The following is a 27,229-nucleotide window of genomic DNA, read 5'->3' as shown; positions in this document are numbered from 1 at the left end:
CGATGACAACTTCTGTTCTTCAGTGGCTTTATCAGATTTGAGTGGCCCTGAGAAACAACAGACTGAGCTGTGTACTGCCAGCATTCACCTGAAATACTCTGCCCTAACTGCAAGAGCTCACAGCATTGAAGGAAAGGGCGTTAGTGACAGTTGGTAGCTTCACTTGTATGGACTAATTGGCCCAAGGACAGCCTTTCCTTTCTCAGGGTTCCTGCAACACTTTTGAATTCTATAAACCTACATTCCTAATGGAAAGTCTCACACCTCCTCTCTTTGTTTTTTACAACCTCTTTACCTAGAAACCTTTGCAACTCCTAACATTCATTTATTTATGGGTTGCCAGCATCTGGTTAAAAGAAACCTTTTAAAAATGAGTGGGGCCCGACATGGTACCCTAATGGCTAAAGTCCTCGCCATGCATGCGCCAGGATCCCAAGTGGGTACTGGTTCTGATCCCGGCAGCCCTGCTTTCCATCCAGCTCCCTGCTTGTGGCCTGAGATAGCAGTCAAGGATGGGACAAAGCCTTGGGACCCTGCACACACGTGGGAGACCCAGAAGAGGCTCCTGGCTCCTGGTTCCTGGCTTTGGATCAGCTCAGCTCTGACTGTTATGGCCCCTTGGGGAGTGAATCAACAGACAGAAGATCTTCCTCTCTGTCTCTCTTCTCTGTATATCTGCCTTTCCAGGAAAAACAAATAAATCTTTTTGTTTTTTTTTTAAAAGATTTTATTTTTATTATTTTTTCATTGGAAAGGCGGATATACAGAGAGGAGAGACAGAGAGGAAGATCTTCCATCCGATGATTCACTCCCCAAGTGAGCGCAACGGGCCGATACTATGCCGATCCGAAGCCAGGAGACTCTTCTGGGTCTCCCACGCGGGTGCAGGTTCCCAAAGCTTTGGGCTGTCCTCGACTGCTTTCCCAGGCCACAGGCAGGGAGCTGGATGGGAAGCGGGGCTGCCGGAATTAGAACCGGCGCCCATATGGGATCCCGGGCGTGCAAGGCGAGGACATTTAACCACTTGCGCCACCGCGCCGGGCCCAATAAATCTTTTTGTTAAACGAGTTGAATAAGTGAATCAGTGATATACCACAACTAAATGAAAAACAGTTTTACTTAATAAAGACTTCTATTTACTTTCTCTTTATCAGACAGAAACAAACTGAGACTGCTACAGAAAGCAATCCACCATCCTTTAGTTCACTCCACTAAAGAACCACAAAAGCTAGGGTTGGGTCAGGCCAAAGTCGGGTGCTTGTAGCTCCACCCAAGTGTTCTATGTGAATTTCATGCTACCATGCAAGATGAGCACCAGCAGGAAAGACCTTAGCCGGGAACTAAACCAGGCACTCCAATACAGGATGCACATGAACATAAGTGCAGACTCAAAATCGCTGCGCTAAATGCCCATCCTTCTTTACTTCTAACACCACTTGTCCATGTTTTATCCAATTTGAAGCACTGTCAGATCAATATGCAACCACTGGATCTAGAGCAGCAGCTCTCGAGGCAGCTCTTAGCAATGTCTGGGGGGCCTCTGGAGTGTTAAAGCTGAGGAGAGGGCACTATCTCTCGGGTAGAGGTCATGGGTGCTGCTAACTGTGCTACAATGCACAGGTCATCTCCCACTACCAACAAATGATCTGGTTTAAAATGTCAATATTGGGCCTGGCGTGCTGGCCTAGGCTAAAGTCCTTGCCTTGAACATGCCATATGGGTGCCAGTTCTAATCCCAGCGGCCCCACTTCCCATCCAGCTCCCTGCTTCTGGCCTGGGAAAGCAGTCAAAGACTGCCCAAAGCCATGGGACCCTGCACTTACATGGGATACCATGAGGAAGTTCCTGGCTCCTAACTTTGGATTGCCTCAGCACTGACCTTGTGGTCACTTGGGGAGTGAATCATCAGACAGACAATCTTCCTCTCCGTCTCTCCTCTCTGTATATCTCACTTTTTAATAAAAATAAATAAACCTTTTAAAAAAAGTGTCAATATTGCCAAAGTTGTAAAATTCTCATCTGTGCCCCTTATCTCGGAAAACCTTTTTAACCATATGTTGTGTGATTTATTATCCAAAATAAGTTTTCTGATTATGCATATGCTAAAAGAAATAATGTAGCAAATCATGTAAAAACTTTCCAGCCACCATTTTCAAAAAACACACAAACTAACTGGAAAGCAAGGGAGTAGCAAGTTCATGGTTTCATCTCCAGTCACTGACCCAAGCTGACTGTTTGGTTTGCCAATCCTGTGTTTTTAGAAAAGGCACTTGTGTGCAGCTAACACCTGGGTACGACTATGTATTTCAAGAACAATGAACTCATTGACAAAATTTACAAGTTCAGCTGTTTCTTATAATGAAAGCTCCTAGGAGACCAGTTAGAGAGGTCTGATGTATCTAAATGTCAGCTGTTTAAAAGGAACTCCAGAACTTTCGCCTCTGAGAAAAAACCATACAACAACATGAGGGCATAAGCATGAACTCCAAAGAGATATCCAGAAATCACTATCGTTTGTCATAACTGAACATCCTTCCATGACTTACTAAAACAAATCTCTGAGCATGTAAAGTTGGAGTAGCACGTGTGGATTTTCTTAATAATTCATTTGCTAACAGTAATGTGTGTATCCTATTGGTAACAGATCCAAGAACAGAGAAGCACACATATACCAGGGAAAAGAGAGGAATCTCAAGATCATATTGCTTTTTGTTTTTTTTTTGTGTTTTTTTTTTTGTTTGTTTGTTTTGCCTTAAAAAAGTCATTGTAAAAGTCAAAAAAAAAAAAAGGCAGGAGGAGGGAGGCTGAGGAATGCAGGCTGGTGGATGGAGGGGCAGGGTAGAAGGTAACACTATGATCTGTATTATGAAATACGTGAAATATGTGTGTGAGAAAGAGAAAGAAGAAGGAGGAGGAGGAAGAGGAGGGAATGGAAGAGAAAAGAGAAGAGAAGGGGGGAAGGGAAGGGCAGGGAAGGGAAGTCAGTTCATTTTAGAATTGTGGCCAGTACAGTGAGGAGCATTGATGTTTTTCTTGTTCTGGGCACTCCACTTCTATTGAGACAGTCTGTGCTAACTTGCCTTAGCAGTGACACCATGACAAAACAGCGGCATTACATTTGCCATGAGAACTCCGTAAGTGTCTCATGGAGGGCAGGACATGCCAGAACTCCTGTTTCTTCTGTGAATTTGACTTTCTTAAATCTAGAAAGAGGATTTTTCATTTACTTCTACCAAATTTTCTGCTGTTAGCTCTCACCCTCTACAGTAGGCTGTCAAGATGTCCTGACTCCTGTTCCTAACACTTTCACACCCTAACTATCCTCAACTTGGCACACTCAGTGGGCCAATGAGCCCGACTTCCTTGTCTGCAGGCTGACCATGGACTTAAACAAACATTCCTGGGAGGAAATCTACCATAAGGTATAGATAGGGCTTGTCTCGAGGAAATTCCCTCTGGAGTATCACATCAGCATCCGTTCTAACCTGTCCTCACCCTGCTCCTCCATCTTGCTCTCTATTCTGAGTGTCACATCTATATCTGAGAAATCACAGCAGGCAATAATCTTGAAGATAAGAGACATATTCAGAATGCTTGCTTTGAAAATGTTATATTTGTAAGTAAGTGAGCTGGAGAAATTAAGAAATTTTCCTAAGATCCATGAAGCAAATGCAGACAGAACTGGATTCATGCTCCAGAGCTGTTGTTAATTGGTTAATGCTCTTCCATCACATCATTAAACAGATCTCCAATGACACATAAATAAACAAAAAAAGACATCATAGTTTATCTTTTTAAAAATTCTTGATATATTATACTTTTCTGATAATGTTCCCTCTTAAAATATTATTATGAATATAAATAAATTTCAGGGGCTGGTGCAGTGGCATAGCAAACTAAACCACTGTCTAAAACACCGGCATCCCATTAGGGTACCAGTACTAGTCCAGGCTGCTCCACTTCCAATCCAGCTCCCTGCTAATGACTTGGGAAGCAATGGAGTTCTTGGGCCCCTGCACCTACATGAGAGACTTGGAAGAAGCTCCTGGTTCCCAGCTTCAAACCAGCTGAATGACCTTTGTGTCTATCTGGGGAGAGAGCCAGTGGATGGAAGATCTCTCTCTGTCTCTCCTTTTCTCTGTCACTCTGGCCTTCAATTAAAAATAAGCAAATCTTAATCAAAGAAAATAACTTTCAATGAATTGAAGATTCCCATTCTCATAAGCTTAACTACAAGTTGATTAATTTGTGTGGATAAATCCTACCAGAAAGATGGTATGAGAACAATGGTACACCTGATAAAAGTCCTATACACAGATAAGAAATGCTAATGCTGTGAGGATTGGAAAAGTTTTGCTAAGAAGGCATATAAATAGAAACAGGTTTTCAAAGAGTGTGAAAGAGTGGAGGTGCATGCTGTGAATCCGGACAGACAGCAAAGAGGACTCTCCCTCCCTCGTGGATGAAGAATCATGAACACAGACAAGACAGGAGAGAAACCCCCAGGAGTTGATTTTCTAGGACAAGCTCTCTACCTCCCTAGCACTGTGGAGGAAAGCCCTGAGCACTGGATGTGTTCAGTGGTCCAGACGGCTTCTAACTCTCCTTTGATGGAGTAGAGGTTGCTATTTACTCTAGAAATGCTAGCTACGGATTTGGCCTCAGGAAGTGATACAAATTGTTTGAGAAAAGCATGTCCACTCCTCTCTGAACCATTTTCTTAATGGCAAACAAACATATGAAAAAATGTTCCAGCTCCCTAGCAATAAGGGAAATCCAAATTAAAACATCGATGAGGTACCACCTAACACCAGCAAGATTGGCCCACATAAACAAGAACACCAACGACGCTTGCTGGCGAGGATGCGGGGAAAAGGGAACCCTACTCCACTGCTGGTGGAGCTGCAAATTGGTACAGCCTCTATGGAAATCAGTCTGGAGAACACTCAAACAACTCAAAATCTGCATACCATATGACCCAGCAATAGCACTCCTAGGAATATATCCAAAACACCTGTTTTACGACAAACCAACATGCATCCCTATGTTCATTGCAGCACAATCAGTAATTGCAAAAACATGGAAGCAACCGAAATGCCCATCAGCAGAAGATTGGATAAGAAAGCTTTGGTTCATCTACTCCATGGAATACTACTCAGCTATTAAAAAAAACAAAATGCAGTTCTTTGTGGCTAAATGGGCACAACTGGAAACTATAATGCTAAGGGAAATGAGTGAATCCCAAAAGATTAGATACCACATGTTTGCCTTGATTTAACCTGTAATTTTTGTATGGTTGTTTGTTATTTTTTGAACCTGTCATTGATACTGTCTCAACCCAGATGTTTCGAAGAATGGAACTTGCATTATTTTTAACATATTGTTTACCCAATACTATGTCAATTAATTCCATAATGTTGTATATTGATACTGAGGCCTTGTTGGGGCTTTTAACTGACCAGATCTTTACTCTGTTAGACCTATCTTCAGACCATAGAAGGTCTCCCCAAGAGGCCACTGAACTTATCTGGACAATAAGACGCTGAACTTTATGCTAGGCATGTGTTTGCAAGCAATGAATCTCAACTGAACTTGAACTATGGTTATGCAACAAGGTGGAGGAATCCACCATGGGGGGAGGGGTATGGGAGGGGTGGGGGGGATCCCCAGCGCCTATAAAACTGTACTACATAATACAATGTAAGCAACAATAAAAATAAATAAATAAATAAATAAATAAATAAATAAAAAATAGAGTCAGCACTCCAAAATCACATTGGTTTCAACCCACCATAGTAAGCTGACATACCATATTTATATTTATATTTATATTTATATTATATTATATTATATTATATTATATTATATATAAAATGATGAGATCTAACATTGAAAGTCTAAACACCATATTCAGCATAAAGAATCCGAACCTTAGATAGTTTTCAGCTTACGGTATCATCTTTTGTCACTGGGACATCATTTTTTTTTTTTTCAGTTAGGTTGATGAGGTGAGCCAAATGTTACTTCAAGGAATTAGTTCAAGTTCATAGAGGGGTGAATAAACAGGTGGCTATCATAAGAATCCTAACATTTGTCATTGCAGTAAAAGCTAAGTTTTAAGGCAACTAAATTTATTTTCATTGGTATCTGTTACAACATGATGATTTCTGGGCAAAAGTTCAATCCAGAGTCCCCAGATATCAAAATCCATGTTCTTGTGTCTGCCTCTTGGGAAATGACTATCCGTGTTTACATGTTGGCCCAACAACTGGCTGCAGTTCTGACTGGCCACCATCCCAACCAAGCTCCTTACATAAGGATCCTGATCTGACTTAGCTCCCCAGCTGCAGCTCTTCCCTGGCCCACTCCACTTCACCTCTGGTATACACTTGCACTCTCCCACAGTGCTCATTATAGCACAATACTGAGCTCAGAGTGCCTGTGCTGGACTTTCACTTTTTAACTTTTAAAAAGGTTTGCTGCTTGTTTGAAAGACAAAGTTTCTCTCTTTCTCTCCCTCCCCCCCCCACACACAGGTCTTTCATCTACGTGTTCACTCTCCAAATGGCCTCAGTGGGCACAGTTTGGCCAGACTGAAGATAGGAGCCAGCTATACTATCTGAATCCAAGTACTTGGGTCATCATATGTTACTTTCTTACCTGCATTAGCAAGGAGCAGAACTGAAAGTAAAATAAAAAGGAATAGAACAAGAGTCCAATACAGGATTCTGGTACCACAAATGGCCCCTTAACCCCTTATAGCACAATGCCCACCCTGGACTTGCATTTTCAATGTTCACCTACTGTGTATGCTAGTTATTTACTCCTAGTGCCTTTATCTAAAACAAGGTAATAACTGAATTTTCCTTTTAGTTTTGTTGTGTATACAAACTTAGATGATGCATTTAGAACACTTAGAGCAGGATCCAGAAAGATTTTAATATGGAATGAGAACTCAAATGCAAATATTGTTCTGATAATTAAATATATACATAATATTTTCTTTTGAGAGGCACACACACAACAAGAGCAAGAAAGAGAGAGAGATTGAGAAACGAAGGGTTGGAGGAGAGATGTTCACTTTCTAAATGCCTGCAGTGGCTGGGCACAATCCAAGTCTCCTATGTGGGAGGAAATAATCCATTCCTTAAACCTTCATGGTTGCTTGGCAGAGTCTTGGTCTACACTGGCAGGAAGCTAGAATCAGGAGTGGAGCCTGGAACTGATGTGGACCTCAAGTATCTTCATCACTAGGATACCCAAACCTCCTGGCGTAGTGCCTGGTAGATCATAAACACTCACTGAGCTTCCACGGCTTGGCCAGGATTACTCAGCATCAGAGACAACTCAACCACTGATCCGCCTTCACTGAAAGATCTGATGTTACTACAAGCACAAAGAGTAGCAAGAGTTCAGCAAATTCACCCTTTAAACATCTATTATTAACATTACAAAGTAGTATCTTGTTTAATATAAACTTATATGATCAAGTCTTAGCTACGTTGTTGACATCCTCAACATTGTAAAATTCCTTAAGAAAGTTTTTCGTAGTGATTTTTCACATTAGCTTTCAAAACTTGTGCTACTGAATTGCCTCTTTTAGGCACATAGTATTATAAACCACATTTTACATGTCTACTTTGTTTTGGTTTCAGCATTTGTAGTAGAACAACTTGAGGCTAGTAATAGTTACCAGTTACTGGCAATCTCAAAGTTCTCCTGTTATCACCTTGAGGACTTCAAGCTAGCTATTTTTCTCTCATTTAACAGCTACAAAAACTGAAGATCAGTAAATGTAAGGCACTACTAGTCACTGCAGCAGATGCTACCAGCTTGCTCATGTCCGTGCTTTCACTATCTTCGTGCACACAGCCATTCTGTGTGCTTTCGCTCCCAACTCCAACACCTGTGTCTGTAGGCACTGTCCCCAGTTTTGTCTACACAAAGAGAGCTGATGGTATCTGAAAATTCACATCCTTCTAAGGTCAGTTCTTAACCACCAACTCAGGGTTCAAGTGGACAACTTGAAACACTACTTCTGGAGGATGCTAAATCTGGTCACATGTCTACTGCCCCAGCTTACCATGACACAGACCTTGATATTGAAATCTTGCTTTGCAATCTTCACCTTCTGTGCCTCATTTCTTCTACTTTCTTATCAATTATGCCCTGGAACATTTATAAAACTTGACTTCATTTGCATCCTTGTCTCAGCATCTGACTTTTAGGCAAACTCTACCTTAAAAAAAATCCAATAGTTCATAAGCGGAATTCAAATACAGTTTTGAGACAAACCCAAGATCCTTGCTCTGAATTCCCAAGGCGGCATCTCCTGATCATGTTTGAGAAGAGGCAAGCTGGAAAGAGTTGTGAATGCAAGATGGCTTTGCCTTATGGTACTGCTCCCTATGTGTTTCTGCAGCTTCCAGGGGGCAGCTAAGGTTGCTGATCAACTTCTCCCAGGAGTTCCCCCATGACTTCCTTTATCTTCTCACACTTTGAGCCTCTGGCTGATGGGCACTGACTCAACAAAGTGATAGTCAAGGGCAGGATCACAGACCCAGGAACTTGAGGCATAATTGGAGGCAAATCAAACAGAGCTCCTGGCAGCCATTTGCAGAAATAAATCAATGATCTACACAACACATATTGAGTGCTAACTGTGGCCTAGCAGCAGCAACAGTCTCCTTATTTCAACCTGGAATTTCACCCTTTTTCTTTTATCTTCTGCTTTCAGGCATCAATTTAATTCTCCTCCATATCACACACTTTTGACTTTGGATTTACAATCACCAACTTTAGCGACACTTTAGCCAACACTTTAGCGAGATCACCTCCAAAATTCAAATAGGAGATAGTTGCATTTAAATATGGGGTATTTCAAAAGTTTATGGGAAAATAAAATTTAAAAATGAGTTTATTTGGTGAAAAAAAAATGATTGAAATGCACTGTTTGTTTTCTCACAATATTTTCCATGAACTACTTGAAGATCTCTTACCCATCTCAAGTGCATGAAAACACTGAATATTTTTCTACTTTTGTCTTTAATATTCAATTATTTTCCTTAAAATAAGTTCTTTATAGCTGAAAAGAAAGGTATTTTTTTTTTTCAAACAATTATCCAGTAGTAGTAAGACAAGATCAGACCACCAGGCTATAATGGAAGGAGCTATAATTTGGTCTTCCACACCCATAAGATCTATATGCACAATGATTTGATATACAAATATGCCTGGGGTACACACAAAATTTAATCCATTTCCTTCTGGTCTTCCTTAGGGGTCTCTCTGGAAGGCATCAGGCTTAGTGATAGCTGCTTGGGAGGGAGAGACATTTGATTGTGCTTATTAAGTTCTGAAAAAACATCAAGACTACAGTACTGGCCTAACATCACACACCCAGGGTGCTTCCATCTTACACATTGAGATGGACCAATCTGCTTTTGGCAGGCCAACCTGAACAAATTGTGCTTGACACTGGCAAGAGTCCTTGGACTTCCTAGTTTCCCTGTTCTCAGCACAGCATAGCCTTTCACTCTCAGCTACTGTTAAGGAAAGCTGCCTTACCCTGTTCTAAAGAAGCAGTGGATCAATAGCAGGATAGATAGAAAATATATATTTCCTGTGTTCTAGACAGCCACAAAAGTTTCCTTTCCAAAAATATAAGCTCTCGGTTTTGGAAAAGCCCAAATTCCTGCAAAATAAAGGATGGCAAACATCATCTACTAATATGATTCATACTAGAGTGAATCCACTCATACTGATGTATAAAAAACATATATCCAGAAGTCAACTACTCTAAGTATTATTATTTCCCCTTCTATAAATTTGCAATGCTTTGCTGAAAAGTTAAAGGATATATAAAACACCTCTGTTTCAAATTCAGACTTAAATTAGGAACTTTAACAATATCACATTGCCTTTTAACCTTGAAGAGTTTCATACTTCAGGATGAGTTATACCTGGAAAAGGAAAGACCAGCATTTACAGGCCTGACGCTGAGAAAATGAATCCAGGTATCCAAAGAATCCCAATCAGGATCTTTTGCAATCTAAAGTTCAAGGTTCAAAGGGGCAGAGACAACTTGGATTGGTATCTGCAGGCCTCATTATATCTCTCCATGTCAATATTTGAGGAGATTTAATCAGCAGGTAGAGTACAGACAGAGGGGATGTCAGGGGAATAGGCCTGGGTGATAGGTTCGTTAAATTCAGGCCATTGGCCAAGGGCTAGTTCATGGGGTACAGAACTTAGTCACTTAGGAAGGGGCTGCAAAGATAGGAGGGGCAGATAGGAAGGCTCTTGGGTATTAGCATTCAAGCCAAAGTTCTGGTTCTAACAGAATCCAGAGTAGACGACAAAACCTTAATCTATCCCAAGAGGAAGTCCATAAATGCCAGCTTCTGTAGTTGCACAGCTTTTCAGAGACCACATCCATTATACAGGGCTTTTAATTCAATCCCCACCCTCCACTGATGCCATACAGATTTTGAGTGACAACATCTGGGAAGTCTCTGGTGATTATTTAGATGTTGATTACTTAGGCATTCAACTGATGAAGTTCTCAACAGAATACTAGAAGATAGGGAGTAAATGACAGGCAAGAGACCTTTCATGAGTTTAAGGTCCAGCCGGTTTAAATTCCATAGCAATTTATTTGATAGGATATGTGTAGTTATTTTTCAGTTTCTTAAAACAAATTAAATTTCATATGTATTATTTCAGGTTCCATCCACAGATTTGACAGGCTTGTAACACAACCGTTATAACTTTATTTAGAAGACGGAAACACAACAAATGCTACACCTCCCTCCACTCTCCAACTCCAGCCATCCCTTGTGTCCTGACTCTGTAAAAACATTCTGAAACATTTCTCTGTCATTGGGACATGATCCTCCCTGCTCCAATTCCTGCAATCCTGTATTGGAAATGCAATGTGTTCAGCACTGAGGTTAAGGCTTCAGGCCAGTAAGTTGTTACATAAACAGAAAGAGATTGCTGATAATTGTGCCTGATGAAATACAATGGATTTACTTAGAACAGATTTGGGAAATAGAGACCGGAGAACACTGATGTGCACCTGAGGCTGAACAAAATGCTCCAAGCTCCACGGTTTCCCAACCTCTTTAGCAACTGCTAGACAATACCAAGAAATACTTTCTTTATATGATCAATTGTATCAGATTTCACAGTGTGCTTATGTTTCACCTTCTCATGGCTTTTATACTGATAACTACAGATGAGCAGAAAGATTTGCATATGACACTGTTGATGGCATTATTCAAACACAAAAATGAGTGTTGCTGGAAAGGTTGGAAGGAGATTGCCATGGCTAACATTCGTGAAAGATGGTGGTGGTCTTTGGGTGTATGGCTGCTGGTGACTAACTGGGGGCACAGCCATGTGGTAAAGCAAGCAATTACAAGCAGACAGGACTAGTTATCAAAAATATATCCTTGTTGATGGTTCTAAAACTCTTTCAAAGACTTTCTAAAACTCTTTATTACATAGACTTCAAGTCAAAGTTTCAACTGAACCAGTTCTGGGAAAATAGCCTGTTAATATCAGCACAGACAAGGGAAAAATCAACTATCACAGATGCTTCTGGAAGGTTTTCCCAAGGAAAGGGGCATATTGATTGAGGAGTTTTGGGCCCTTCATTGTGAAGGGTGATTTCAGGCAGAGGTTGGCTGGGCCATCTAAGCTGATTTGGACTTCTGCACTGGAAAACTCAGGTTAGCTCTAGCCAAAGGTAGACAAGCAGATGTTTTCATGAACACTTGCCCCTTTCCAGGACTAAACACCAAACACATTGCATCAGACTCTTGTCTACCTCCTAACAGAAGTCTTAGTTTGGAATGCTGAGCCAAAGTGGTATAAAGATATTTGCAGATAAGGACTAGTGTTGTCCTGGAAGAGTCAGGATCTAAAATGAAAGACTAAAAACACTCTCTACCATCATTATGGGTGAATTTATCATGGGGCTTGATAACATTTAGAGTAGATAAATGAAAACCTGGAGGACTGGATGGCATAAGAAGTCACCGATAGTTTCTGAAGACAAAACTCTAGCTTTTCCCTACATTATTACAACAGTCACAAGTCCTACATTCTATTTAACATGGCATTGTACGTATAAACAATAATAAGAAATCTGGTATTCTGCATATTTAACTGTTTCATTGAGAGTCCTCCTTTTATTCAGTAGTAGAAATGCATACTGCAATCTATCTTCACTTCTCAAGATGCTAGTTTCCATTATATAGTTAATCCATGAGAATATATGTATATACATGTTTACCTATATATCTGTTTTGTGGCTTGCATGAAGGTTGCCTTCTATCAGAGAAAATCTATGATATCTGTCCTTTTGGGATTGGGTTTTTCATACATGTGTTTTCCAGAAACCTTTAAAAGGCTCACAAAGAATCACTCAGGACCTAGTATAATGCCCTGTACAATGCGTATGAATGAACTCCTTGCAATATACATCACATATCTCCAGTTGTGAATTTCTGTTGATGCTGTTCATTTATCGCAGTGGCTGCTTCTCTAATAGCCACTTGTCCTCCTCAGCCTTTGAAAATCTTAACTCAGGATCCCAGTCCTCACTGAAATAATGTCATTCTCTTCCATGAGCCTCTCTCTAAATCACCGCAGCCAAAGTGAGTCTGCGTTCAGCATTACTTTAACATATCCTGGTTCAGACCATTAATATCCACTTTGGTCACTAACATACACTGTTTCCTATTGTAATTCTTCTACATACTCTTTTATTTAATTCATAATAAGTTCCCTGAAGAAAGAAATAACTGTATTCTTTATAATCTTAAAATCAAGTTTTAAACATAGGATGCCTTAAAAAGATTTACTTATTTATTTGGAAGGCAGAGTTTCAGAAGGAGAAAGCGATGCTGGCATTGCATGTTGAGGATTAGTTTACTAAGCTATGGCACCAGTACTGAGAACATCCAGTAGAAACTGGGTGATAGAATGACAGCCTTGTTTACTGATTATGTCTCATTACCCTTCTTGAAGGACAATTAAACTGAGTAAACTTTCTGAGATTAGTATATTTCTAATTGTTCATCTTTCAGCACAAGAGAAAGTGCTGCAGAAGGTTTTCAGAGCCAAGCTTCCCTGGGTCTACACACGCACCGTCTGTTATTCCTGGGGGTGTTCCTGAGAGGCCACAACTGCTGGCCAGCCCCAAGGAAAATACGAAAAAAAAAAAATGCTTGTGAAACTACACTCATGTCTGTTCTATTTTCAAAAATTCTTCAGCTATATTTTTAGTGTGCTGTATACAATGGGAGAGAAAGTAAAAATAAAGTGATTTGATCCAAACCTGGCAGAAAGAGAAACACAACGCTCATGAGTGTCATGTAAGACCATCATCCATGTCTAGTCAGGTTCATCTGTGAGAATACATGTATGTATATCTAGTCAGATGCAAACTCTGGCTGATCCCATAGGTGGCCAAACTGGTGAACACACACACACTTACTGATACACCAGCAGGCACACACGTGCCTGAACATGCTCATCTGTATTTTCTTATGTAAACACCAAATCCCATCCTTATTTCCCTCATTTTATGGAAGCATTATGAAATATTCACATATTGCAAAGGAATTTCAGTTAGCCTAATGTGAAAAAAAAAACTAGATGCTAACTTAATTTTTATGTGTAAGTCCTGATAGGATATTGCAATTTGTGTTTTCTATCAAGCATTGCATTTTCTTAAGCTCTGGCCTTCCCAAACACACGAACAAAAAACAAAGCATAAAACTATCACAAAACAAATAGGGAAGCAAATGTTAGCTAATGGGGATGGCTAACAGTCATCCTAAAAGCAATGTGCTTAAACGGCAGCTTGTGTAGCCCACACACTGTGACAGAGTGCCCGTTGAATCCCAGTTATTCTGCATGCAATCCAGCGTCCTGCTAACACATCCTGGGAGGTGGCAGATGGTGACTGAAACTCTTGGGCCCATTTACACATCTGGGAGACCCACACACAGTTCCTGGCTCCTGACCTCAGCCAGGTCTGCTGTAGCTTTTGCAGGCATTTAGGAGGCAAATCAGCATAGGAAAGATTTCTTCATAAGCTCCCCCTTTTTCTTTCTGTCACTCCTTCTTTCTAACAAATACAATGACGCTTAAAAAAATCACAGCTAATGAAGGAAACTAAACCATGACCTCATCAGTTTACTGTTATCCACATTCCCATGTTTGCTTCCAAATTTATATTTCATCAGAAAGGCAGAGTGACAGAGAATGAAGTGGGGGAGCAGAGAAAGAGAGAGAGAATATCCAACCACTGGTTCATTCCCAAAATGTCCTTCACAGCTAGGCTGGATCAAACTAAAGCCAGGAGCCAATAATTCCATCTTGGTCTCCCATGTGAGTGACCAGGACTCAGACACTTGGAATATGATCTTCTGTCCTCGGATGCACAGGTGGGACTTGGTCTTGGGCATCACAAGGGGTGGTTTAACGTGATACACCACTTTACATATTTCACATACTCCCTTGTTTATTGCAGAATTGTTCAAAGCAGTCAAGATAAATGGAAACAACCCTGGGTCCTATCAATAGATAAAAGAAAAAGACATGAAGTATATAACATATATTACATATATCATTCTATCCTTAAAAAGGAGGAAATCATTTCATTTGCCATAAGACAGAAGGACCTGGATATCAGGTTGATATTTCATGGTCACACTTACATGTGGAATATCTAAAAGGATCAAATAATATGCAAATAAGATAGTGGCTACCAGTGTCAATGGAAGGGAAGAAAATGAGGAAGATTATGTCAAAGGATGCAGAGCAGCAAATATGTGGGATAGACAAGCTGAAAGATCTAATAATGCACAATACAAGGACCATAGTTAACCATAGCACATATTGTCAGGATTTTTGCAAGTGGATATATTGTAGCAGATATTACAGTAGAGCTGGGAAAGCAGGTAACTATGTAGGATGATAGATATGTTAATTTGTTTGACCATGGTAGCCATCATCCTATAAATATGCATCTTATAATATCACATTATATATCTTCAATATACAGGATAATGGTTATTTTTTAGAAGCCAGCTAATGATGTCTTTTTCTTTCTCCATTCTTCCTTATGAAGCCCAAGGCTTACTAAAATGTTAAAGCAGTTGAAAGAGATGCTCCTTGCAAGAGCTCATAACTCAGGTGCAGATGCATTTTTATTTATTTATTTTTAAGCTATTCCCATGACATATACTTCACTTCGTAGGTTTTCAACAATTCCTCAAGTCTTGATCAGGAGAGTGAAAGTCACCTTAACAAAGAAAGGAGAGATTTAACTGCCCTGGCTGGCTCTGGAAGAGCAGAGGATCTCAGCTTTAATTCTTTGGCTCCAAACCAGGGTCTAAAATCAGCCATGGGAAAAGCTGCTGAAATGGAGTCTGCAATTCTCTCCACACTGACTTGCATAATGTTGACATTAGAACACCAGAGAGACACACAAATATTTCAAACAATTATGACTTCTTTTCCATAAATATTTCAAAATTGCTTTAAGAGATAAAATAACATATGTCTCTTTCTGAGTTACTTTGGTCACCCCGAGGAGCAGCTCCCTACTATGGATTTATTTTTGGCTAGAAGGTCAGAGAGGATATCTTCAAGCGCTAAGTCAGCCGTTAAACTGCGTTTTGCACGGTGAGTTGCATGGTGAGCACAGAGTCAACTACCCTTAAAGCAACACTGAATTCTGTGTCATATCATGCAAGAATATGTTGTTTCTTTCTCTGTGGAAGCCCATAAAGGAAAAACAATTAAATATTCACAGTGATCTTTTTTACAACTTTCTAGGGGAAGGTATTAGAGCATGTCACAGGGGATTTAGCCACCATTTGGGATAGAGATATCCTGTTTGGACGTGTTGGCTTAAATTCTGGCTAGTTTGTTTTTGATCTGGCCTCCTTCTGATGCACCTGTGAGTGCTGGCTGGAGTACCTGAGTATCTCCACCTACGTGGGAGAGGCGGATAGAGTTTAGCTTGGCCCATCCCCAACTGATGTAAGCATTTGGGTAGTGAACCAGCAGAGAGGGTAAGTCTCTCTCCTTCTCTCTCTCACCCTCTCATTTTTCATCTTCTGTTTTCAAATAAGTAAATAACAATTAAAAGAAAAATAAAAGTGTTTCATCTCCTTAATAAGCATAGCTTTACCTCTGGATAGAAAAAAAATCTCGTCTCCCTTCCTCTGTTATAACTCTCACTTTTTTCAGTTATTTCTCTCTGAAACCCAAGTCTGAAGTCTGAATGCTAAAAGAGGTCTCCACAAAGTTCATGGAAACATGAAATTAAAATATATTCGCTTTCATGAAAATTGAGATTTCTCTACTAGGAGAAAGACAAAAAGAAAAAAAAAGGAGAATTATAAGGACTGCCAAGAAAGCTCACGCTTTTAGGTACATCATTCAACAATCTCAGGAGTCTGTTCCCTCCAAAGCAGCCAGATGGCAATCACACTGAGAGTGAGAGATGAAATTCATTTGAAACCTGCAATTTCCTCTATCACAGAAAACAATGAAAGGGACAGAAGTTTGAGTTCTAGAAACAGACTATGATATCCTTCGTCATGGATGAGCTGAGTGGGGTTTCAATAACTTCCTGGAGCCTAGGCGCCAGAGATCTGGCTTGCCTTCAACATAAATGTCCTCAGCATGATTTATAGCATTTATATTTGATGGGAAAACCTCAGATGCCAGAGATGACTACTGTTGTTCTACAAGGAAAACAGAAAAGACTTCCTCATTTGTGATTTGAAAGCTAATACAGGTGTCCTATTTGCTGCTACTTAAAGTTTGTATCTTTTAGGAAAACCACCCAAAGAGTTCGGACTTGATACATAAGATTTGTTGTTGCTTCAAAATGCTTGGAGTGGGGAAAAAGAAAAAGCACAACTCACCCTCACTTCCAGAGAAAGCATCACTTGAACCTGCCAGTGCCACAGTCAACAGCAGCTGCCAGAGATCCATACCTGTAGGACCTGTAATCACAAGAAGATAAAGTGTAACAATTACAAGTAGGCCATTGTCATGAAATACCGCTGAAAGATTGCTTAAACCATGAATGAGCTGACAGGTAGGTCTAGAAGCAATGCTTGTAAGTCTTTCATTGCCTTCGAGTCTCATATGGTCATTCTTTTCCTGTACAAACAGCAGGTTGCAATAAATTCTATTTCCTGTGAGTGTTCTCCTCAGGAAATAGCATGGACACTAGAGATTTTCATCTGCTGGCTGATGGCCACAGAACCCCTTCTAGTCAATGACCCTCCCCTCAACTCACTGCTTCCATAACAAGGCTAGTGTGGCTCACTTTAATTGGATCTAGAAATAGAAAAACTAGCCCGCAGTATCACCAAGCATGGGGCCTTGGGAAGGACAGACCACATAAAGAAAAACAATTCATTGCATAAGATTACTCAGGGCAATTTTATAGTCACCAAAAATGTTCAATTAACACAGGAAACACTGTGCTGGTCTGCTATTCCAAGGAGATATAACTAGAAGGGAAGAAGGAAGGAGAGGTGCAAAAGAAAACAGAACATCTGTGCTAGCTAGGTGGCCTTCCTTGGAGACTGAGTTCCCCTGTGCTTTTAATTTTATGAGGATTGCAGGCTCTGAAAGAACCAAGAACTGAACACTCCAGAGATCAAGAGGAATGGGTTTGTGGCCTCTTGTAGTCAATTGGCATCCCTGGTGTGATCACAGGTTGGTGGGCCCTTCAGGGAGCAGATCAACACACCTTGGATGGCACACACGCTGCTTTGGAGAAATTAGCCTCTGGAAAAGAAAGTGCCAGAGCACCCATACCCAAGGGATTCAGAGATAGGTTTATGCTGGCTGGACATCAGCTCAGCATCTGGTCTTCTAGAACTGTGGTTGTATCTGATAAGTAATAGCAACTGTTTGAAAACTGAGTGGTGATGCTTCTGTCAAGCCACACTACTCACAGATTAGTCAGGTGTATCTGAGCATCCCGCCAGGGTTTCCACTAGCCTCAGGTTTATCACTGTGCAAATTTCCTGCTATCTCAAATAAGGCAGAGATGATAAGCAACATTCGCTTTCATGAGTCAACATATATGATTCTCCAAACAAGCAATGGAATTTTGAAAAGGTATACAATTTCTGATGTCTTCTACGTTCATTTCTTGACAGTGAAAACCAATTTATTTTCTGTTCCATGAATATGCATGTTCTCATAAACTTCTCATTTAAGAAAATATATCTCTTCATGGACTCAACATCTTCCTGCACCTGAACACCCATGTTCGGACTCCACACGTGATAAGTAACCCTTCCCCTGATACACTGCTCATGGAGTCATCCACAGGATCAAGTGTGAAAGTGCAAATGAATACAATTTGTTAGCTGTGAGATTTCAAAAAATGTGAGTTGCAGCTATTACAACACCCATGTTTTTGGTTCCTAACCTGGAAGGCACTGGCCAGATGGCCTTGCATCATCCTTGTCCACTCGGCAAATGTGAACTCTGAGCGTCTCTGCCTGTGATCTTTTTGAGGGGCAAGGGAAAAATGGGAGGCTTTGTTGACTTGATAGGAGTAAAAATTCAGTATGAATGTTCTGGCTATGGGGATGAATTCTCAGTATATTCAGGGTAATATTCTGATGAAGCTAATGGTTAGAAAATAATCCGCAATTATTAGGGATACAAAATCAGATTGGCAAGACAGGACCAGACTGAAATATCATTTTCAACTCACATTGAATAGAAAACGAATGGAGATTTTGATATAAATAACATGTTCAAAAGTGAAATTTTCTTAGAATAAAATGTGCTCCTCTTGCCCTCTTAAAGTGATATCATTGAAAAATAATGACAAAATAATTGGACATAAAAGATGATCAAAAGACATCCAGGTCTATCACAAGACTGGAGATACTAGTGACTAAGACGATACTATTGACAGAAATCAGGAAGGTTACTTGATGTTTTGGATGTTTGGATGTTTAAGGAAATTAGAAGATTACAAAAAAATTAGAAATGTCTCATGAGACACTTAAAGTAAGAAACCCAAGGTTGAAAAGGAAGAGAGGTCATTACAAATATGAGAGAGTGTTACATAAAGATGGTGAGTAATAGCTGAATTCAATGTGAAGGTTAGATTATTTGGTCAAAAAATCCACGTCACCTTTATCAAAAGTGATAATGAAACAGCAGGTTAAGTAATCCATGAGCAAATGTGCTCATATGAGTCACCCACCAAAGCACTCTCTGATTTGTGTCCAGTATTTAAAAGGGAAGTGATCAGAGGCGTTCCTAGAAATATGCTAGCAAGTTAATACATGGTAGGAGTCAAACAAGAGACGAAGGAGCCCAGAGTTCTGTGGAGGCAGTGCAGGGAGGACACCAACCTGGCAAATGAATGAATCAGTTGCTCCAAAGTCTCTGATTGATCAAGCTATTCCAACCATGCCGGAAAGTGTGAGCTGATTTTAGCAATTGCAACAATGATGGCATTGTTTACATTGCAAACCCATGGCTCCAGGTAGGTAACCCAAGAAATGTGAACTTTATGATGCTGGGGCCAACTACTAATGAAATCTTGCAAAACAGAATTAATTGATTTTCTGGTGGAGCTTTTTGAAGAATGTAGTACAAAGAAGGAAGGAAGGAAAGAAGGAAGGAAGGAAGGAAGGAAGGAAGGAAGGAAGGAAGGAAGGAAGGAAGGAAGGAAGGAAGGAAGGAAGGAAGGAAGGAAAGAAGGAAGGAAGGAAGGAAGGAAGGAAGGAAGGAAGGAAGGAAGGAAGGAAGGAAGGAAGGAATGGAAGGAAGGAAGGAAGGAAAAGATTAATCCAAAAAGTTGAAACCATCCATTCCAATTAGCACCAGACATTTCATTCAAACAGTTTGCATTTCAGAGTTCATGCTATTTCCTTTTCATGGTGCTGACCATGTAAAAACTGGTCTGATCTAAATGTTTTAGATCAATTTATTTGCTGTCCCTCAGAGAGGAGGGAGAGATGTACAGACTTTTTTTGGTAAAGTCATGCAGCTTGATTCAGATTTCTCCACTCTCAGAAATGTAGTAATAGCCACTAAAGGAGAATTCTAAGTGTGTAAGGTATCAGAAGACAAAGAAAGCTTTGGGTAGTGCTGTATATACTAGGCCTCCTGTAAACCAAATAAACATACCTGATCTGTATCTGTTGACCAATTTGGTTACTCTCAGTCACACATGACTACTGAACACTTGAAATATGGCTAAAACAATGGAGGAACTGAACAGAGATTTTATTTAATTTCAATTAAATAAATAAGCACTTCACTAGTATATTTGAAATGGTTTGGATGTGTGAATCTACTTTCCAGCTGCTAATTTTATGAATTCAAATCATCTATTTCTGCTGAAAATTTAAAATCTAAATTGAATGTGCTTTAAAAGTATTCATAGATTTTGAAGTTTTGGTACCAAAAAAAATGATGCAAAATATCTCAATGATGTACCATCACTCTTACTGAAATCATATTTTAGACTAATGACTTTAAATATACAATTAAAATTCATATTTGCTACTTATTATTTTAACAATGTGATTAGTTGGAAAATTCAAATACATGAGGCTTGTATTATATTTCTATTTGACATTTACATACACATTTTATGATTTGTATATTAGTTGCAATAAAAATGTTTTTGTGTTAACGTGATCATATTTACTTTTATTTATTTGTTTTTCAAGTAAAATAAATTCTTGTGTATATATGTATATACACGCATATATACATACATACATACACAAATGCATGTAAGAACTTCAGAAGTTTTAGACATAGAATGAAAAGATAACCTTATCTTTGATCAAAAAAAAAAAAAACTCTGAGAGAGGGTGGATACCATGACGCAGTTGGCAAAGCTTTCACCTGCAGTGCTGGCATCCCATATGGGCACATGTCATACCCTGGCTGCTTCACTCCCAATCCAGCTCCCTGATTATTGCTTAAGTAAATAGTGGAGGATGACCAAAGGCCTTGGGCCCCTGCACCCATGTGGGAGACCAGAAGAAACTCCTGACTCTTAGGAGGCTGTGGATTGGCTCAGCTCCAGCCATTTGAGGAGTGAATCTCTCTGTAATCTGCTTTTCAAATAAAAATAAATCAATCTTAAAAACACAAGAAGTATTCCTGTTCACTCAGTAACCGTGCTAGAGCAATAAATAATGCATACTGGCAAGTATGTAACACCTGACTCTAGAATATTGAGAAAACGCCAACCTCAGTGGTGTAAGTACTTCCACCAAGGCTGATTGTAAGCCTCCATGGTGAAGGCACTGTAACTGGACTCAAAGCTAACATGTTGGGCCCCAGACACCCTTGGCCAAGTTCGTGAATGATGCTCTCTAGGCATCATGTAAGGTAACAGAAACAGATTAAACATTATGCTGACACTGACACAAAATGCAAGAGACAGTGGTGTTGTGAGAACCTGGGACATCTGATTTCATTTGATGACGTCTGACTCACTGTCAGCAGATTGCACTGTGTGAATAATCATTGAGAGATCCTTTCACGGGTCTACAGGCATTAGCACCAGTCTTAGCACATATGCTGTCCTTGGTTTTCTTTTACAGAGGGGGCTGAGTTTTACACTTAAATGAATATGTTCTGGAATCAGAAAAAGCTATGTTTAAATATTAGCTTTGTCAAACTTAATTTATTCATCTCTTATATCTTCTTTTCTCCTTTTTCATTGAAAAAAAAAATCAATATTAGAAGAGGTTATTTATTCAAAGACTTTGACTTGGAATGTATCTTTTAAAAGTTGTCATCCTGGTTAAAGTCTTCCTGGCAATAACAAGAAGTAGATTATGTTTTACAATGTTCCCATGGGACTAGGACAGTGGCTCTCATAAAGTACAAATGTTGACAAGCAGAAAATGAGCAGAAAGTGTGTCCTTGGGCACATAGGATGTTAAGGTTCCATTTCTAGATGGGTTCAGGAAAGGGCAGAAATATCAGGATAAAAAGTGCACATCTTCCAAAATAAGGCAAAAATGCTACCCTGCTTGGGTTTAGGTGCACAGGCCTTCCAAACTGAGATCCAATTGTGTGGAACAGACTTAGGGAGCTGATTCTCCCACTCTCACCTCCCAACCAAACTCTATAGTAATGCTATGTTATTGACACCTACTTCACTGTTTCATGAATCATGAGTTTTTAGAAAAACTTTTTCTTTCCTTTCAGAAAATTAAGAAGATAAATTTCCAATGATAAAAAGTATGGCTTGAAGCTTTAACTCTTCTTGGAGGAACTCAAAGAAGGTAGTTTGGTTCTGGAAACCTAGGTCTCTCATTCTTCCATCATTGAGAAATGAGAAAAGAAAGGGCATTCCAGTTGCCAAATGCTTGGTGCTGCTCCTAGGTGATAGTCATTGCTGCTCTGTTTATGGTAGAACTCCATGTGGGGTGCATTCTGGCCAAGTTTAATGGGATTCACTGAGCACTTTATGATATGTTACTACCACACTAATGCTGTGGCAGAGAGTGAACTCATCTAGTTAGATGAATGTGGTGTACTTACGGATTCATGAGATATGTATGATTGTTACATGAAGGGAAAAATCAACTGCATAGATACTTACATGAGAAATATGTTCCTCAATGCTCCTTCTTATCATCTTCCTTTGCACCAGTTCATTTACCAAGCCACTTTTCCCAAAACAATTTAAACAATTTGACAAAGGAAATCTCTTGCTGGCTTTCTATTTTCTTTCTTTTCTTTCAGAAGTCACTCATTTTACAATCTGCATTTTTATTAATGACAAATCACTTAAAGTCCCTCTTAAATCTGTTTACAACCAATTAGAACATTGCGAATGTTCTTTAAACAAATTTTATGTTTTTAGAATTCTTTCAAATTCTAAAAAATTTTGTTTCACCTAATTCAAGGCATAAATTAGCTATTGGAGACAAGTTCTCCTAGGATACTATCTTCAAACAAAAGCAATCATTATCTTGACATACGACAATTATCTATATAAGACAATGGCTAATGTAACAAACATAATATTTTAAATTTTTTTTGTCCTACAGAATTTTATGTCTGCCTACCTTCTTCGGAGCGGATATAGCAGAAATACAAGCCTTCAAAGACAGAGTAAATAACATGCCCCAGTAATATATGGAACAAAACTTAGGGAACAATCTTTCTTTTCTTTTAACTCTTCCTTTTCCCCCTTTTCCTTAAGTCTGGCAAAGCTGTCCTCTTAAGGTAAACAAGTTGGAAAACCAAGAATAAGGCAACATAATATTCTGGGTAAGGTACAGAAACAGATAGAATTCTGGCACCAGCCCAGCACTGCCATACTTGGTGGCTGGTAGCCTTTGAATCACCCTGGGCCTCAATTTCCTCGCTTCAATATCATTCCACAATTTTGTGATAAGCTGGCTCTTGTCCTGTGAGCTTTAATTACAGCTGCTATCCACTGAGTACTATTCATGTCATGGTAGGCTACTTTTTCTTCTTTGACCTGTGAGCAAATCAGGGGGCAACAGTTGTGGTTTTACTGATTACTATACTCCTAATAATTAGCTTTGGGCTTGCCACAGAATACACAACCACCAAAAATATCTGCCCAAGGAGTAAGTGTGGCAGGCATTTTATTCTTTCATTCATCCTTCACACAGACCCTGTCAAGGGACAGCTTCATGTTACAAATGAGAAATTGGAAGTTTAGAGGAGTTTCACAAGGCTAAGCAGATCTCTCCAGCTTAGAAAATGAATATATCTCCAGGTAAGTTTTACTACTGTACTTCATGTCTCCAAGGGTAGGTTTCAGTCATCATCTTTTCAGTTGATAAACGGGGCAGACTAAGCACATGTTTGTTGTCCTTGTGAAGAGGGAAACATTACAGAGCATGGAAAAAAGAAAGTAAAAATTAGGTTTAAACTATAGAGGACTCCTATAAACTCCAGTTCTTGGGGCCTGTCAGGGACAGTGCTAACTGATGACACAGCAGTTTCCGCACTAGCTGCATTATCCTCATTACCACATCTTCAAAACTCAAAGAGCACCTGGTCCACGTCCGGGGGCATTATTTCAGAGCTGTGCAGTGTGCTCTCCCCATGACATAGGGGCCTCACCAGGCCTCCTTTAAGCCTATACATAAAAATAGAATTACACTTAATGGGCTAGACTGACTGGCTGCCAGACAGATGGCAAACACAGGGCAGACTCATGACATGTCTCATCTCCAGGAAGTTTACAATATGTACTATGTCATTCTTCATGAACAAAGGAGGTATAATAGTTGAAACCCGGACTATCCATTGTTAAGAGCTTCAGTATACAATGTTTTGTAGCACAGTGCTCACAGCAATATAATTTGAGCCACAAATGCCAATTACATACATGATTTTAAGTTTTCTTATTTAACTCAACATATACTTCTTGTCATTTATCTGTCATCAATACAGAGATACTAACGGTATGTTTTAAACTCTGTTTTCATACCAAGGCCTTGAATTTGGTGCATATTTTACACCACTGTACATTGTGCTTGTGATTAGCTCGATTTCTACTGTCTAATACCAGCATGTAGCTAATGGTTACTGCACTGAACCAGGCAGCTCCACAATGCTAAGAGATTGTGGCCAGTCCCTGGCCAGTGTAGAATATATCTTGTTCTTCTTTACTCAGAACATAGGCTAAACTGCTGAAAAGAGAAATTTGAACAGAGATTTGGCAAAGCCCAATCGTTTCTTAAAATCCTAGAAACAATCTCGCAGAACCAAGAAGCAGAGTGATCCGGATCTTCTTAGTACTTATTTTTCACATAATTACAAAGCACTGAATTCCACATACAATGAATCCACACATCTATTGCTTGTGACCTATTACTCTGAATCTAACTTCAAGTCCGTTACTAATCATAGGACTTTGTGTCATTTCTTTCTCTTAACCTCAACTTTCCTACCTCCACAATAGATTATCTGAAGCACTTCAACCATATAGAGAGGAACTTTTTAGTAGCGTACATAAAATATGGATCCAGAAATGATTTTAGAAATAATGTAGTCCAACCAATAATTGTTATGTCTGTTGAAAAAATAGTAATATATGGTTTTGCCTTTTCCAACTACCTGGGGAAAGGGTACTGCTTAACTGACAAATAACAACGTTCCAATACAGTTACAACAGCTTGATGGTGCTCTTTTCTCTGTTCTCACTAAATAACTGTCACATGATCTTGAATTCTCATCTTATTTCCTAAGTCTAGTGTTTTTTTTTTTTTAATGGATTGCAGCAGAGAATAGATAATGGTACAGGCATTCGGGAGTGTTGATGCATGTCTTGAGTCTGGTTAAAATAAACCAGGCCTTGAAGTTTAATAACCTTCTGGGTCAAATGATACAAAAGCCTTCTTGGACTTGCTAATGCATGAAATGATCCTAGGGAAAGTGAGATAACCTTGATGATCCTGTTCCCATTAGTTTACTGGCCTTGGCTTTCAGTGACATCTCAGGTCAACCCAGGGAAAGAAAGAGAGAAGGAGAGAAAAAAAAGAGAGAGAGACAGAAAGAAAGAGAGAGAGAGAGAAAGAAGGAAAGAAAGAAAGAAAGAAAGAAAGAAAGAAAGAAAGAAAGAAAGAAAGAAAGAAAGAAAGAAAGAAAGAGAAAATGCTGACCTAGTATTGATTTATAGACTGTCCAGCTACCAGGAAATCAAAGGAACAAATGCTCGCATACTTCTGTTACAATCAGCTTGAATGAAATCTGTTATTTAACGTCTTGTAGAACAGTGATGAAATATCCATCCTTATCTCAATTTGCAAAGTAATTCAAATGAATCTTTCTCACCCCAGCACTTAGGGTTATGTTACCAGTTAAAATTTCACTTTCAAATGAGGAAGAAAAGCTCTGAGAAATTCCCAAAGGGCAATTTACACGTAGCACATTTACATGCTGAAGAACTAAAAGGCAGGTGCTTCAGGCACAGGAAAATGACATATCTGGATGCCCAAATGACTTCTGCCCAGATGGGAGTCAGCATAGCAATTCCTCCCCAGTGAGCAAATAGATTCTTCTAACATCTTTCCTATCTTGCTTATTGGAATCAAGTGAACCCAGTTTCTCCAGCTCAATCCCTGGTGACTCCAACTGCTCTCCCATGTAACTTGTTACCATAAAAGGTGAGGTTTCCCTAAAATCCTCTGTAGAATGTAGTGGCTCCTTCTCCAACCCTTGTCCCCTTCCTGTGCTCATCTTTAGACTTGGAACAACCTCCCTCATCACTTACCTTACTTCACTATCAAGCCTGCTACAGACAAGTCAGAAATCTACCTACCTTTAAAAATCACCACCTCTGTGAAGCTGTGCATACTTCCCCTGAGACTTAACTTCCTTATTCTGTGTCTACATAGATTGATTTTCTAACTTCTGCAATAAAACATGCCACTGTGTCAAAGTCTCAAGATGATGAACTCCTGCTTATGCAATAAATGAGTTCTCAGTGCTTGTGTGCCTGGTTGCAAAATTCCTCGGAATAAGATGCATTCACTTATGATCATCTGCACTTTGCTCTCACTATCAAAGTGCCTTGTTGTACATGATGAGCAAACAGACATGTGCTATGCATATGAATGTGTGCTGGTTGTAGGAAGAGGGGGGTTGTTAGTAAAAACACAGATCAGAGCCCCAGAAGTCCCTTCCCCCACCCCAAGGATATTCAGATCATCATCTACCTGTAGATTTTAGATATCTAGGAGCAGTGAGTTTAGATAAAAGGGAAAAGAGGGTAGTTTGGGGATTAAAAGATGGGCATAGTGCTGAGCAGCCAGAATTGAAGGTGTTGAATAGAGGAAGAAAGAGAATTTCAGAAAGTTGAGGAAGGTCACAGGTGTGGCAACATTCTGTCTGGGGTTCAGCAGAAAGGCCCCTTTTGCATTCAGGAGGTAACGTTTAGCTTCTCACCTTCTAGAATTCCCCATCTTTGCAATCCCTCAGTCCAGTCTCCATTCAGGATTCCCACCCAATTTCCACTCTCCTTTCGCAGGAGGGAAAGGCAGACAGACTTTGAGAAATCCAGGGGGAAACAATCAGAGGAACTGAAAAGATGTGCACAAGTGACTTTCTGCTCCCCTTTGGTCATCGGCAAGGGCAGGTTTTTTCCTTGGAAAATTATTCTATGCTCACTACATTAAATTCCTTCAAA

General features: G+C 39.7%; 1 protein-coding gene across 1 annotated transcript in view; it reads right to left on the bottom strand.

Annotated features, from left to right (window-relative positions):
• Positions 1 to 17,043, bottom strand: part of GHR (growth hormone receptor) — a 113,497-nt gene extending 96,454 nt beyond the window's left edge. The window contains exon 1 of the mRNA XM_040977678.1: positions 16,959 to 17,043. Within this exon, the coding sequence (XP_040833612.1) occupies positions 16,959 to 17,028 (70 nt within the window). The 5' untranslated portion in view covers positions 17,029 to 17,043. The remainder of the gene's footprint in view (positions 1 to 16,958) is intronic.
• Positions 17,044 to 27,229: the final 10,186 nt, after the last annotated feature.

The sequence above is a fragment of the Ochotona curzoniae genome, unplaced genomic scaffold (genome assembly GCF_017591425.1).
Source record: "Ochotona curzoniae isolate NIBS_2020 unplaced genomic scaffold, NIBS_Ocur_1.0 contig_2754, whole genome shotgun sequence".
Lineage (NCBI taxonomy): Eukaryota > Metazoa > Chordata > Mammalia > Lagomorpha > Ochotonidae > Ochotona > Ochotona curzoniae.
The sequence above is the reverse complement of the archived record's forward strand: the minus strand, read 5'-3'. Positions and strand labels throughout refer to the sequence as shown.